At 37.1% G+C, this 16,505-nt stretch overlaps 1 protein-coding gene across 6 annotated transcripts in view; it reads left to right on the top strand.

Moving 5' to 3' along the window:
* The first annotated feature begins 3,472 nt into the window (after positions 1–3,472).
* The window catches only part of LOC109001161 (calmodulin-binding transcription activator 3-like), a 31,283-nt gene continuing 18,250 nt past the window's right edge, over positions 3,473–16,505 (top strand). The window contains exons 1-4 of one of the 6 annotated variants that reach the window (XM_018978318.2): positions 3,473–3,661; positions 3,762–3,913; positions 5,112–5,231; positions 9,353–9,468. In XM_018978318.2, the coding sequence (XP_018833863.2) occupies positions 3,874–3,913; positions 5,112–5,231; positions 9,353–9,468 (276 nt within the window). In that variant the 5' untranslated portion in view covers positions 3,473–3,661; positions 3,762–3,873. Of the gene's footprint in view, positions 3,662–3,761; positions 3,914–5,111; positions 5,232–9,352; positions 9,492–10,374; positions 10,436–16,505 lie in introns of those variants that run through there. The other 5 variants (XM_018978319.2, XM_035692059.1, XM_035692060.1 and 2 more) reach the window with 5 other exon arrangements.

Genomic DNA, 16,505 nt, shown 5'->3' with positions numbered 1-16,505 from the left:
TGATTAATCTCATTATTATAATATTTTTAAATTTTCACACAAAATATAATAAGAGTAATATTATATGTAGTCGTGGAGTGAGCAAACGCAATGTAGTCACTTTGAAAGAGAGTGAGATTTATCATTAAAAAATTAATTAATTTTTTTATGTGGGTCTCGTATATATTCACTTTTTTCAAAATATTTACACGGCGCTTACGTATTTATGATTGCAACTATAATTTTTCATATAATAAATAATTTAATTTTTTTAAATTTTAAAATAATAATAATATTAAAAAATAATATTTTATTTAACTTCTAATTTTTATTTCAATTCACTATTCAAACGATACCTAAATGTTGGATAAATATTATAAATATTGTGAGATTTACTTTTTACATGTTCCTCTAAGTCGAAATCTTAAAATTTTTTAAAAAACCCAAATATGTGGAGACAGTTATGTTGCGATCTTACGTATCAAAGCTATTTTTGCCAAAATTCAAAGAAACAGTCGATACATCCTGAAAGTATCAGTCCAGGTCAACCAACAAAACATCAATGCTGTCAACCCTCTTTCTCGTGGCTTGAACTACAATGTCCTGTATAAGTAATGGTATATACATATAACACATTGTATAATATATTATATAATAATATTATAAAATAATAATATTTTTATAAAATAATATTAATTTTATAAAATATTTTATAAAAATATCCTTAATTTAAAATATAGTTGTATAAAATATTGTGAAAAATGTTATGTAAATCATTTTCCATCATGTATAGCCAACCAGATGAAACCTATGGAGAGCTGCCTATGTAAAAGATGAAGTTACGATTTAGATAGTGAGATAAGATGAGATGAAAATTAAAAATTGAATAAAATATTATTAGAATATTATTTTTTAATATTATTATTATTTTGATATTTGAAAAAATTGAATTATTTATTATATTTTATGTAAAAATTTGTAAAAATTATAATAATGAAATGAGATAAGATAAAATATTTTTAATATCCAAACTGGCTTGTACTCTAGTTATAAAATAAAAGTCTTTTTTTTCTTTTTTCTTTTTTTACTTAAAAGTGGTGTTTTTACGCTTTTTAATTTCATCATGGTCTCGATGATGAGAAGAAAGGTTATCATAATAACGTGTGTCATAGAAAATTCGCTTTTATCAAAAGGTTTTTTTTTTCAATTTTTTTAATTATTCGAGGTGTAAATAATTAAAAAAAAATGTATGCCAGTTTAAGAGGTAAAATGTATTTTTTTTCGATAAAGCTGTTATCCTAAAAAACATATGCAAGTTGCAAAACATATTCTAATTTTAATTATCTTAAAAATAATTCGGAATGAGTTCTGCATGCAGTACATTTAGTTCCGTTTGGATATTAAAACGGTTTTATCACATTTCATCATTATAATCTTTTTAAATTTTTATATATAATATAATAAATAATTCAAATTTTCAAATCTCTAAATAATAATAATATTAAAGAATAATATTCTAATAATATTTTATTTAATTTTTATTTATAATAATTTTAACTCATTTCATTGTCTAATCGAAACTTTTAACTTTCATATTAATTTAAAATAAAAAATAATTCTACTCATTTACTCTCCAACATGGCAAACTAGGTTTCTTGAAAACATGATCTAATGAATCTCTCTCTCTCTCTCTCTCTCTCCATTTCCTGCTGAATCCATCTTCTTCCCCCTCCCTCTACGAATCCTCTCTCCCCCCTCCCAAAACAACTACTCCGTCGACTCTGCTCTTCCCCCTCCCAAAATTGGAGTTCAATCACTCAAAAGATAGAGTAAACAAGTCCCAAGTTTTCATTACCCATAAAAGACATGGAAAAATCGATTGGTTCGAGCCTTATCCAAAAAAGAACACCAGTGAAACTATTAGCGTAAAGTTTTCATCTTTATCACGCTTAGAGTTTTTTACTTAAAATGAAGTGGTGGAACAGAGAAATAAGCATGTGTTTACTATTTGTGAGCCTCTGCTTATGGTAAATCTCAATTCAATGGCATTGAAAATAAAGAATTTCTCTGTATTTTGTAGCTTTTCTCTGTTTTTGGATTTCTGCATATGGATTACTTTCTTCGAAAGGTGTAAACCTTCTTTCCCAAATAGAAGTTTTTCTTTGCTCAATTTGACTTTATACTAAAGTAAGTTCAGCTATTGACAACTGAGTTTTACTTCTTTCGACTTTTTCTACTGTTCTTGATGACTGATGAGTGATGCATATTTCTTTTCTTTGGAAAAAGTATGAAAAAACTATCAAATAACAGGTTTGTATACTTTTAAGATAGAAGAGGTAGAGAACTCAAAGGGACTTGAAGCAAAGTAAATAAAAATCTTGCTATCTTCTAAAACAAATAGACATGCTCCACAGTGGGAGAGATAAAGGGATATGGAAGAGAGAGATGTGTTCTTAAGCAAAAGGAGGAAGATATTAAAACAAGAATAAAATTACTTTTGCCTCTTCATTTTGATCACTTCATTTGACTGTTGGTCAATTTTTTATTTATTTAGTGATTAAGAAAATAATTTTAAATGTATTAGTGTATTAGTATATATTTTTTTTATTTTTTAAAAATATTTGAATGTATTAAAAAATATATGAAAAAAAGGAAAAAAAATTGGGCGCAGAATAACCCCACTCTTAAAACAAAAACAAATCCAGAAAGATAGAGAATAGAAAAGGAGGATTAAGTCCAGAATTCTTCGAGGGAATAGAAAAGGAGGTAGTGATTCTTAACTAGTCACTTCAAAAAATAAAAAATAAAAATCAGCTCAGTCGAGATGTGTGATGTTGGAGACTTGGAAAAGTTAAAGTTAAAAAGTTGAATAAAATATTATTAAAATATATTTTTTAATATTATTATTATTTTAGGATTTGAAAAAGTTGAATTGTTTATTTTATTTTGTGTGGGAATTTGAAAAAGTTGTAATGATGAGGTGAGATGAGATGAGATGAGATGTTTTTGGAAAACAAACAAGGCCTTAAGTGATCTGAGAGTAAAATTATTAAAAAATAAAAAAAATCCACGTCAAACGAAATTTTTTGTATATAAAATTATTTCAACAATTTATTTTAATTATAAGAAATGTTCTAGGTTTCGTATTTGGGATCTAAAAAATATTTTAAATGAGATTTTTTTTATTAAATGATTAAAAAAATATTTTTTTAATGATGTTGTAAATTTTTTAATTTTTTTAAAAATATTTATAATAATTAAAAAAATATATAAAAACAAAATTACATTATTAAGACATTTTTTAAATTTTAAATTCGAACTCATACCAGTACTCTTTAATTATTAGTTTTATTACGACAAAGAATAAAGAAAGCGCGCAGATCATGTCTGATGTGACACTGGCACCGCTCGCTTTAATTCGGCGTGGGCCACCCAGAATCAAGACTTTTGAGCTGATCATGAACACCAGTCACGCCGAATTATTTTGGATCAATGTTTATTTTTCTAATAATAATAATATGATGTGAACACAGGCAGGAATCCATTTGACGTTTGAAAATCTGTCTTTCAGGCCATTTCACGCGCTTCCTCTCTTTCTCTTACAATGTACCGTCCCGTTTTCCTAAAGCCCAAGCCTCGCATTCATCTCCATTGTTGCTGCGGAGCTTCTTCATCGTTGCCTGTAATTTTCTCGGCGCTTCGCTTTCATTTTCGTTATTTGAGCTCTTGTTCTATATTGGTTCTCTTGGAAATAATTCTCTTTTTCTTTCTTTCCTTTGCAGGTTTCCGTATTGGTTTTCTTGCAAATTTTTTAACTTTTTTTTTTTTTTTTTTTTAAGTTTTGGTTTCTTTCGGATTCGTAATCAGAGCGATAGCTGATGAAATATAGGGTTTATGGCTGAGACTAGACTATATGCTCCCAATCAACCATTAGGTCTCTCTCTCTCTCGTTTGTTTCTTTGCTTCAATGCGTTCTTGTGGTTTTTTGGATTAGTATTTGGTTGGTATAATTATATAAAAGATTCATTTTTTTGTTTGTGGGATTTTGCTAGAAATGGTCGTTGCTTTGAAATAACAAGCTAACTTGCCTAACAAGTCTGGTGGTTCTCACTAATCCCAAAAAGGAAAAAAGGTTTTGGTGGTACTTATTTGCTTTGCATTTTCTGGGTCTTGTGAATGTTATGCAATATTTTTCAGGTCAGGTTTGGGGGATGAGATGAAAATTTTATCTTTTGTTTTGAAGTTTAAAATATTATATTTTAATATTATTATTGTTTTGGGATTTGAAAAAGGTGTATTGGAATTTGAAAAAGTTGAATTGTTTATTATATTTTATATGAAGATTTGAAAAATGTGTAATGATGAGATGAGATGATATAAAAATTTTGTATTTTGTCTTGTGTTCCAAACCTGCCTTAGTGTTTGTCATAGCTAAATGCTAGAGATCCCTCTTATTTTTCTTGTGCACACTTTTTGAGTGCTTTGCATGTATGGTGGGGGGATCAGGATTCTGAAGTACTTCATTGCCCATGTTCATGTTGATGTTGATGTGGATAGTTGAAGTACTTTATGGAAAAAGATCCTTGAACTTGGGACACTGGTGGGATAGAATAGACATCCTACAACATTTATTAAATTATTATTGTCTGTGTGGACTTTTTGGGAAGCATTAATTATTAAATGCTCACTAAAAATCGTAAGGTTCATTTAACGTGTCTATCTCTCTTCTATATGAGGCTCTTAAGCTCAATTGAGAACTTTAGGGGATCTTGATCCATACTAGTACTTCATTGTATTTTGATCTATGTGGGTGGTGAGCTTTATTGTTGTTATTGACTTGTTGTGCATGGCTCTGAAAGAGATATATTTTCAGTTCTGCTATTCTAGCTTTACATGTAATTCACGGGATATATATAATTCAGTGTTTTGGCTATCCGGGTGCATTGAGCGTTATTGTATCAAGTTTAGATTTTGAGAAAGTTATCTTGCGTGGGCTTTTGTGATTTCCACACAGATGGTTATTTTGCGTGTTTACTATATAAGTAGAATGGCTTTTGCTGATTCATTTGATTAAATCTTGAACGTGTTAGCTTAAGATGTATGACCGTCTATGAATTTCCTGGATTTTGCAGACCTTGACAGGATACTGATGGAAGCACGACACCGTTGGCTTCGGCCTAGTGAAATTTGTGAAATACTCCGCAACCATCACATGTTTTACTTAAAGACACATCCGCTTATCAGGCCTCGAGGTTAGCACTGGCATGCTTCTTAGTGTCTTATTTCAACCTATTGTCACAAATACATGCGTATTGATATTTCATTTCCATCATTGCTTGGGTATATTTTATGAGTTTTTTTGTTTATATTAAATCATAATTAATTCTATTACATGCTTTTGAGCCAACTATTTTGTGCCAGTTGTGTCCCATGTGCACAAATTTATAATTAGTTGTACGCATCTCAAACTTGGACAAGATTGAGATCTTGCAATATCCACTGAGAATATATGGCTATGTATGAGGGTGGAAAATTTCTCATTGGCCATGTATTATCAATAAAGAGTTTCTTTACTCACTTATCTAAAAGAAAGTTTTTTTACTCTAGTCGTTTTCATTTTCTAGAGTGTATGTAGATTTTTCCTCTTGTATACTTCCTGTGTAATTGGGCTATGCCTACATCTGGTAATAAAATCTCTTACTAATTATCAAAAAAAAGTTTTTTTGCTCAGTTATGCTGCCAAAGATTTCACTTGCAAGTTCAAGTTTTCATTTTTCATAGTTGAACTGGAACATTGATGAGCATGCGTGTCTATGTGTTTCCATTCATGTTTATTTATTTATATGAACATGGAGATAATAATTGTTGTGAAAGCACTTGGCAATTGTGGGCTTGGACAAGCCACATGTTGATCTATGGTAATTTCTTTTTTGTCCCCGCCTATCATTTGAATAATGGAAAATGGAGAAGAGCTTGTAAAATTCAAGGAAAATATAGTAACCCTTTTTCTTTTTCTTTTTCTGATAAGTAATAAGAAATTTTTATTGACAAGTTAAAAGACATAGCCAAGTACAAATGAAGTACACAAGAGAAAACACCAAAATACAAGCTAGGAACTAGAGTGGACTAAAAGCAAATCGTGAAGATTATCTCCACTCAATACAAGAGCTTTAGCCCAAATACACAAAGTACTAAAGAAAAACTTCCTAAGTGCTCTCATCGAACGTTCTTTATCTTCAAAGTATCGCCCATTCATTCCAACCATAAGCACCACATCAAACCTGATGGAATCATCTTCCATATGGCAACAATGCGATGACTCCAAATGTGTTGTTTTGAGAAACCAATTTTGTGCTTATACTAAGCAGTTTAGAGTAGAGAAAACCCTACGGAGAGAGAAAACTTGCCACCACCCTTCACCCACCCTAGACCGGCGAGTGACACCTCACCACCGGCACATACAAGGCCGATGGGCCCCGACGACTTCGTTGAGGGCCGTCAGGCGTAGGTCCTGGCTTCGGTGACCTAGATTTTTGCAAGATTCTCTCTCTATCTTTCTCGGAGGTGACTTCGACCATCGAACCTGTGTCTCAACCTCCGCCACAGACAAAGACCGACGGGCTCCGGCAACTCCTTTGAGGACCCTCCGACGTCGGTCCCCCTCCGGTGGCCGGGATTTTGATATCCATTTTCATTGGCGCAAATCTGGTGTTTCTGATCTGCTTTTTACTTTCGTATAATCCTTGAGATGACGAAGCGAGATTATCCTGGGAGATGATCTTGTGACTTAGGATCAAACGATGATGATGCGCGACGTGGATTCATCTCAAATGGAAGGTGGGAGGTGGTTGAAGGTGGAATAAAAAACTTTCGTTTTTACGAAAGAGGGAGGAAATAGCTTTCGCATCTCTGAGCGTAGTAAAAGGATGGCTAAGTTCATGTGTCTAGGTGGGACGACAACTTCGTGGGTGGCTAAGGAGATAGAGGATTGTTTAGAACTCAACTGTCATAAGGATTCTTCAGGGAGCTAAGGATGGGTAATGGAGTTCTCATCATTCAACATCATATCAATGCAAGGGGTAGCTTTCTGCAATTCCCAGAATTCCGAAATGGAAGGAGGAAATGGTTGTTGGTGATTTCGGAAGGCGCAAATGGCATTGGATGGAAATGTTTTCTGCAGTCCATTCGAAGAGTTACTGGGTCCAAAGCCGCTATTTTGAAGCATGCAAACAGAGGAGAATTTGTTGATGGAAAGACAATGGGAAGGCCTTCCTCAATCAAAGGTGCCTCGTACGCTTCGGTGTTGAGGTCACTGGCGGATAGTCCAGCCAAGAATAGCTCCGCGGTAGAAGGAAAGGGTAAGACACTTGTAGGAGACAAAGGTTGTCAGGTGACATTAGGAGAAGTAGAGGGGTCTTGTGGGCTGTCAAAGCTCAATTGACGAGAGTTATGGAGTATGTGAGTGATCTCATGATTAGTGGATAAGGGGTTGGACCTAGTCGTGGGTTTGGGTGGTGGGTCGAAACAGACAAGGGGGCGGGGGTAGGTCCTACAGGGTTTGAAGGCCTCAAGCGTGCCGACAAAGGGCTTTTTAACGCTGTCATAGATAAGGTAGTTGGACGCCGGCATCACTGTTCACACCGATGTCACTCAAGACATCAATAGTTTGTCGTTTGATTGCCCTCAGTCACCAGTTGCTAATGGGGTTGGTTATTTTTTCCAGGGTTCACTTTCAGTTGAAGATGGAGGTCCTTCCAGGGTCTTAAGTATTTTAGAAGAAACTGATAAGCCTATTTTAGAAGATGAAAATGGGGTGATAGAAGTTAGTGCTTCCCTTACTTGTTCCATGCTTCCTGAGGGAGTAGTAGAGTCTGGCAAAGTGGCACAAAAAGGATCGTCTGGGGGTGGAGCACATACAAGCAATGTCCTCGTCGATGGAGGGGAGGAACCTTTAGTAGTGACAACAACAATGGACAACAACCATATAGTTATTGAGGAGGTTCGGGATTTGAATGCTGGATATGGCGGGGAGGAAATTATGGGTTTGTCCTTGGTGCCTTGTGAGGAGGAATGTCTAGGGTCGTGAGTGTAATTGGGTACTGTGTCTAGGGATAATGTTGTTCCCCTGTTTTCTCTCCTTCCGATAAACAATATAGCGGGTTCACCATCGGATTGGGTTCTGCATAAGGTTAACGAGATTCAACATATCGTGGGGCTCTCACATGGAGGATGTGAAGACCAATTTAAAGTATCACTCACTGCAATTGAGGCGAGCCACTCGCTTGAAACCAAATCAAATTTTAAGAAAAGCAGGGAGTTAAAGCGTCTTTCTTGAGCAATCAACTACGACGCTAAGGGTGGTAGCTCAAGTCAAGGGAAGACTAAAGGGAGGGCATCATGAAGACGTTCTTGTAGAGGGAGTTTCGGGTGGAGTATTAGTCTTACGGGAAACAAGGGGTTGGGGTTGGGGAGGTGTGTTTTATTCCAATTCGGGCTTGGTGTATTTTGGGTAGTTTTTCACGGGCTTTTTGGGTCTTTAGGAGCTCTCTTGTATGGGCATGGTGTTTTCTTGTATACGTCCAGTGTACTTGGTTACTCCTATCGATGTATATAATATTTTTACTTATAAAAAAAAAACAATGCGATGACTCCCCTTAAAACCTTGCCAATGCTAGAGAACAATATTTTGGTGTTAGGATTGATATAAGCATATTATAGGGTCTCTAGATATAGGTGTTAAAGAAATTAGTTGCATGGAACATAGGGCTTGTAATTTGTTATGATAAGAATGCAGGTGAACATTGCCATAATGAGAATGCCTAATGTGTGGCTTATTAGTATGAGAAATGATCGAAGCACGAAATGCGTGAATATCTGAGAAATGAAATTTTGGGAATTTTTTATTAAGTAGAGAGAGAGAGAGCTGAACATTTTGAGAGAGAACTGTCTTGAAATGATGTTATTATTGGTTGCTAACATAGTCTCAGCAGGACGGTACAAGTTTAAGGTACAAGCACCTGGAAGTCAAGGAAAATGTTGGTTTAGCTTCCTAGTCATTGTGACGAGGCATTATGACTTCGAACTAAGCTGAAATGACTTGATGTGCTCTTATTTTAGTAAGAAACGGGTGCTTTGCTAGTTTCTTATTTTTTAATTGTATTTATGTACGCATGGACAGTTTCTATGGGGTGTAGGCCTCCCAAAAGGTAATGGAGGTGTGCAAGTGCTGCGCAATTATGTATATTTGTCTAGCTGTCTATCTGTCTATATACTTCTTTGATCAAACATTACTATGAACTCTTCCATATTCAGAGATGGTGACTGTGATTCCCTGTTGGTATTCAAAGGCAATTAAAGAGTTTTCCTTTTTCAGCTGGTTCTTTGTTCTTGTTTGATCGAAAAGCTATTCGCTACTTTCGTAAAGATGGTTACCAGTGGAGGAAGAAGAAAGATGGAAAAACTGTCAAAGAAGCTCATGAAAAGTTGAAGGTGTGCTGTTCAATTTATTATTTGTAAGTTCACATTTTTTTATGTTTTTTTCCCGGGGGAGGGGAGGGGAGTTGGGTTTTGTCTTGATCCTAATCAATGTAGTGAAAACTGTTGCCTAGGTATCACCTCCTGTAGTTGGACCTTCTGTCTCTAGTTAGTCATTGTTGCAGGAAACGCCAAGTAATATATCAATAGGCTTCATTGTGTTTAAATCGATCTGTTGCTTGGTTACCTTAGGAAAAAAAATGTTGTTTGTTTATATGGATGTTTAAGTATCCCAAAGGCACATTTGAGATATTGAAATATATCTCTAGCATCAACGCAAGGAAAAAAGCTTTTAGGTCATAAAATTTGCCAATAATGACTAAATACAATTTAAAACATATCCTATCAATAACTTCCATTAAAATGTCAATTATTTGAGCATCCTCATTTCCATCATGCAGATTTTTTATTTGGAAACTTTGGTTGTTGGCTGTGTTTTTTGTTTGCTCGTTGTAGAAGGTGGATAATATCATTTAAGTATATTTAGAGACTCACCTACTCCTAAAATCTGGTTGACCTTTATGCACTTACTGCTAGTTATTTTCATGTGTATTATTTCAAACAAACCTACAAACTAATCTAAAAAATTTATGCTTACTACTATTTTCTATTTATTATTGATTACGTGACTACAGGAGGGCTTGACGATTGAATATATGCGTCACACCTCATACTTGCGGGTGAACCCTTTAACCTGAAATCCACAGCATATAAAACCTAGATACAATAATCCTCCAAAATCAAATGTCTCAAAATTTCTTCCAAAGAGAATAAACTAAACACTAGCAAAATTTCTCTTGACCTAGACTAATCCACTTAATGCCACCGGGCACTTATCTCACATTTCTCTAATGTTGTTAGGTGCCATCTATTCCAACTGTCACAACCATCAAGTATCTAAAAACAAATGGTGGATAAACGGGTGAGTCCACTGACTTAGTAAGTAGCGAATCTATATTAGTGTGTAAACATGATACAGTTACAGAATGCAAAACAAAATAGAATCTCAAAATAAAAGATCGATATCTTAGAAACATTTCTTTACAATAATAATATAGACAAAAGACCTTTGGCATAATTATAACTGAAACAACATCATAACAGAACATAGTCCATGTTTAACCCCTGTGGGAGGGTTGTGCTATTCTCGACGGCTAGTTCGGGTAGAAACAGAAGTGAAATCTCTCCCTTTTAAATTCTGCGTGCCGAGTGTGCACACACGAAAGACCACGCAGAAAATCACTGTCTCCAAAGTGGGTGCATTTAGAAACAGAGATGTTGGTACCAACATAATAACAAAGGCCACAGTTTTACACCTGTGGTAAGGTCAAAATAGAAGCAGAAACGTAATGGCATGCATGAGGGTTTTCAGATGCAATGTCATATCAGAACAAGTATTGAGCAAACAAATATCATATAGTCATAGCAATTGAGAACAAAAGACCAAAAATTGTTCATGTTTACACCAGTAGTGATAAAAATATTTTATTTTCTTGTTCAAATACAAAGAATATTGTAGAAAATGACCGAGGTTGTTTTCCTAACAAAATATGCAAGTTTTTCATAAAGTCAACATCAATCAATTTTGAGGCAAAGTCTAGCATAGGAGCACTGCTTTCCCGAACTTTTTAACATTTATGAATGTCCTTATAACAGTGTCAAGCGAATATCAATTGTCACCTATAAAATAGGGATGTAACTTGCATCAATTTCCAATCGTACATAAATTTCTACTTAAGCATGTACTTGCAATTAAAACCTGAATTACGAAAGACCTATTTCTCATAAAGCCTAAAACTACATTAACTCTGAAATATTGACCTTAAAACCATAAATCCAACTTCGGTTTATCGACTTCCTGACAAGTACCCACACAATAGTCTAACCTTTTATGGGCCCGAACTCTCACAAATCCATATGCCCCCTGAAACCCACAACACATAAGTCCAAGCCCATGGCCCATTCACACCCATATCACCTAAAGGGCGACCCATGCATATAACCTCAATCCATATGTTCATCTGAGTGACCCATGAACAAACTTAGAGGCTAACTTCGCAAGAGAGAGAGTAGCCAAGAGAGAAAACTGATCATCGGGGAAGGAGTGGTTAACAGTGGCAAGGCTGAGTTGTTGGTTTTTTATGTGAGGTTGGGCGGTGGTGCAAAGGCGGAGCAGCTCATACTTGAAGCTCCTACTATGGTGTAATCTGGACGTGGTAGATGTTGTATGTGAGGAATAACAGAAATGCAAGTTGGGCTTTGGGACAAGTGATCGTGACTGCTATTGACGTGGTAAGAGGAAAATTTTATCTCAACTTGTGAGGGGCGATTAGGGTTACGTATGGCGCTAGCCATCGGCCCCTTGCCTCCGTTGGCAAGATAGGGCGCTGGTGTGGGGTTATTGAGTCAAGGTGCAGGGAAAACTGCAGGGGACAACCTCGCCCACGACATCTGCGTTTGTGGATGTGGTGGCTGCAAAACCATAGGTCCTGTCTGAGGTGGATATCCCTTTAAGGGAACCACGATTTCAGGATGGGGAGATGTTCTTCATGTTTTCGAAAATGGAAATTCACCAATCGGCTAGGCCGTTTCGGTTTTCCGTTGTTTTGAAATTCCTTTGTCAGCAACCTTCTCTGGACCATATTCGCAGATTTATCAAAAATCGTTGGGGTTTGAAATCTCTACCTGTGATTGGCCAATTGCGCAACCCTTGTAATATGCTAGTTCGAATGACAAAGGAGGAAGATTTTATTAGTGTGATGGCGAGAGGGAATTCTGAAATTCATGGCACTCATTTTTGGGTTTTTCACTGGACTCGGGATTTTGTGGAAGAGGAGGATTCCCCTCGCGTACCCGTATGGATCACTTTGCCAGGATTGCCTCCTAATTATTTTCAGGAGTCGATGTTGCAAAGTATTGGTAATGGGTTTGGCTGATATTTGAAGAGAGACAATGCGACGGCCTGCGTGACTCGTTCGGAGGTGGCCTGGATTTGTTTGGAATTGGATGTGTCACTGCCGCTGCGTAAATCCTTTTGGCTGGGCCCTCTGGGTCTTGCATTGAGCCACTTTCAAGAGGTGATCTTTGAATCCATTCCTTCTTTCTGTGCTTTCTGCAGAAAACAGGGGCATCTTGAGGACAATTGTTTACGGTGGAAGGAGAGAGGAAAAAAAGATAAGAAAATTGTTGGGGAGGTGGAAGGAAAAAAGAATGGTCTGAAAAATATTTGGAAGGTGGTCGGTAATCGGGAGAATGTGTCTAATATTCCAGATAAAGAAAATGATGTGGGGGAGTCTTCAAAGGCTCGACGTAATTCCATCTTGGAAGCCATACAGAAATGTAGAGAAACAAAAGATGGGGATCCTTCCCAAGTGTGGTTCGTATCGTTGGATGGAGGAATTCATGAATTGTGTATGGGTGCGTCTGGCAATGAGATTCCTAAGGAGGTTAACGTGCAGGAGTGAGTTGGCGTTGGTTTGGATCCGTGTGTTGCCCAGGGTGTGGAGGTTAATGTGCTACCTAAGGTGATAGTTTATAATCCGCATGAGAGTTGGTTTGAAGCCACAGAGGAAGAATCTGAGGGGGACGTACACAAAAATGTTGCTTTAGCTGAACCAAGAAGTTCTTTGAGACTGGTGGATGAGCCTCTCGAATTTGAACTAGGTGGATTGGGTGCTACAAAATTCTCTGCTGTGGAAGATGTGGATGAATTGGGTAGGCATGGGTCGTCTGGTGAGTCCGAGGAGGATTTGCATGAACTAGCAGCTAAGTCGTTTGACTCAGATCCTGACATGCATATCCCGTTGAAAAAAATGAAGGGGGTAAGAAGAGCAAAATCTGTCGTAGTGCTGGAGCATTGCACATGTTCCAAAAAATTACTTTAATGTTTGATGCAGATACTTACTTGGAATATTAGGGGCATTCTTTCGTCGAAGAGTAGACTTCGTCGCATTTTGAATAAAAATCGTCCCTCAATGGTGGCTATTTTAGAACCATTTTTAGTTTCGAATAAATGTAGTAAATGGGCGAGATGGATGAAGTTGCCGTCCTTTTTGAATAATGCGGCGGTGGGTGGGAAAATTTGGATTTTTTGGGATGGTTAAGCTTGAGTTTGAGTTGCTCGCCATGTCGGACCAAGCGATTAGCGGGTGGTTTGTACTTGGTAATTGCCTGGTGCTTACAACATTTGTTTATGCTAGTTGCTTTTGGGCTAAAAGTGTGGAACTTTGGGACTTTCTGAAAATGCAAAACTCTTGTGGACTTCCATGGTCCATTGGGGGGGATTTTAATATAATTTGGGATGATTAGTGAAAAGGTTGGTGGTCTCTTGCAGGCACCCCGAGCAAAAAGGGAATTTAATCAGTGTATCCATGATTGTGCTTTGGTGGATCTTCCATATGACTGGAATTGGTTATCGTGGTGTAATGGGCAGTTAGGGGGGAGGAGAATTTGGGCGTGGCTGGATCGTATACTTGTGAACTTGCAATTTACTAGTTACTTTGGCGCAATTAAGGTAACGTATTTGCCTCAGACTTCTTCGGCTCACGCACCAATGTTGGTGCAACTTATCAGAGAAAAGGAGCCAATTGTTCGGCCTTTAAGCTTTCTTGGAATGTGGGGAACTCAAGAGGGTTTTCTTCCATTAGTGCGGGCGGTTTGGAACACAAGTGTGGAAGGGTGTGCTATGGTGCGTATCAGTAGAAAATTAAAAAGACTCAAAAGTGCTCTTCAAACATGGAATAAGGAGTCTTTTGGCTGGGTGGAGGTAGAACTAAAGAAGTTGGAAACTCGTATTATTGAGCTGGAATTAGAACTGGCCAGCCAGTACTCGGTCCAGGTGGAAAAAGACTTGCTGAAATGTAAGCAAGATCACTTGCTTTGGGTTCATCGTCAGGAGGTTATGGCCTGCCAAAAATCTAGAATTAAATGGCTTGCTGAAGGGATTGCTAACACTAGTTTCTTTCATGCTTCTATGAGACTTAAGAAGAAAAATAAACAGATAGAGAGGATGCGGCTTGATGATGGGAGAGTGCTTGGTTCGAAAGAAGAGGTGCATGAGGGTGCAGTTGTTTTTTTCTAGTAGCTCCTTTCAGTTTTGCACGCTGAGAGGGAATTGGCAAATCTTGATTTAATCACGCCGATAGTTTCGAATGATGAGAATGAAGCTTTGTGTGCTGTCCCGTCTATGGAGGAGGTTAAAAGTTCTTTATGGTTTATTCCTGCAGATAGTAGCTCGGGCCCAGATGGTTTTTTGGCTAGTTTTTTCGTGATGGCTTGGGTTGTTGTGAAAGATGACCTTGTGGAGATGGCTCAAGATTTTTTCTTTGGCCAACCGGTTTCTATGTTCTTTGGGGTTACAAATTTGATTTTGATTCCAAAGGTAGATGATCCTCTGGGTTTTGGCCAATTTCGCCCTATTCGGTAGTATATAAAATTATGTCGAAGATTATGGTGTCTCGTTTGGCTCCTATTTTGGACAAAATTATCTCTCCTGAACAGGCAGTGTTTATTCAGGGAAGAAGTATATTTGAAAATATTTCGTTGGCCCAAGAATTGGTTCAAGGCATTAATAGGAAAGGAGGGGGGGGGGGGGAACGTAATGTTGAAAATCAATATGGCTAAAGCATATGATCGAGTTAACTGGAGCTTTCTTCTTGAGATTCTACGACGGTTGGGATTTTCTGATAATTGGAGAAATCTTGTATTTAATGTTGTTTCGTCTCCTTTTTACTTGGTGATGCTTAATGGGTCCTCTAAAGGTTTTTTCAAGGCCTTGTGTGGGTTACGACAATGTGATCCTATTTCTCCTTATTTATTTATTTTGTCCGAGGAGGTGCTTTCTCGAATGCTTCAAAAAGAGTTCAGTTTGGGTCGAATTAAGCCTTTCCATCCTAGTGGAGGAGCTATGATTTCTCATTTGTTTTATACGGATGATATTTTGATTTTTGCCATTGGGGGAAGTCTTTTATTCGAAGGCTTATGGAAGTTTTGCACCGTTATGAAAGGATTTCTGCTTAGATGATGAACCCGAGTAAGTCCTCCATGTTTTTTTCCTCCTCTATTTCAGTTGAATAGAAGAGTGGTTTAAAGTTGATTACTGGTTTTGAGAAAGGTCGATGGGCCATGCACGTAATTGGGTGTTCCTTTATTTGTGGGCCGTTTATCTATCCGCATGTTTGATTCGTTCTTGGTTAAAATTCAAAAGAAGCTAGTTGGGTGGAAAAGTAAGACTCTCCTTTGGAGGTAAAATCGTGCTACTCAAACATGTGTTAAATAGGATGCCTATTCATTTGCTCTTGGTATTGAATCTTCCTAAAGGTGTGTTATCAGCGTTGAAGAAAATTTTTTCAGACTTTCTTTGGGGTTCCTCGATGGAGTTTCGAAGAAGGAAGTGGATTTTTTGGAGGAAAATTTGTTTGCCGATGGAAGAGGGTGGGCTTGGAATTCGGGATCTTCATGAGGTCCAAGAAGCCTTGCTTATGAAATTTGCCTGGAAATTAATTCAGGGGAAGTCGATGTGGTCGAATTTTTTTACTACAAAATACATTGGAAATTCTCATCTTTTTCCTGTGATGTAGTTAAGGAAAGGATCTCAATTTTGGAAGGGTATAATGGATCTAATGCCGAAGGTGCTAGACAATTTGAAGTGGATTATTCAAGAAGGACAAACTTTGTTTTTGCTGGACAACTGGATTGGGGATGGGGCGCTGATTGCCTTTATACCAGTAGTAGGAGATGTGCAGTTGAGGCTGGTGGACGTGTTTACGGAAAATGGTCCGAATATTGATGTGCTGCGGGATTTGGTTCCGTCTGAGATGTTCAGAACAATTTGTGCAGCGGGTATAAAGTGACGGATGGGAATGGATACGTGCATATCGAAGCCCAGAATCAATGGAGAGTTCTCCACCAAATTTGTGTGGCGAGTAATCCGGCAACATGGTGATATATGCTCATGGAAGGCTTGGCTGTGGAAGAATTGGATTCCAAAGAAG

This window comes from Juglans regia, chromosome 7 (genome assembly GCF_001411555.2).
Source record: "Juglans regia cultivar Chandler chromosome 7, Walnut 2.0, whole genome shotgun sequence".
In the NCBI taxonomy this organism is placed as follows: Eukaryota; Viridiplantae; Streptophyta; class Magnoliopsida; order Fagales; family Juglandaceae; genus Juglans; species Juglans regia.
Note: the sequence above shows the minus strand (reverse complement) of the source record. Positions and strands in the feature narration are given on the sequence as shown.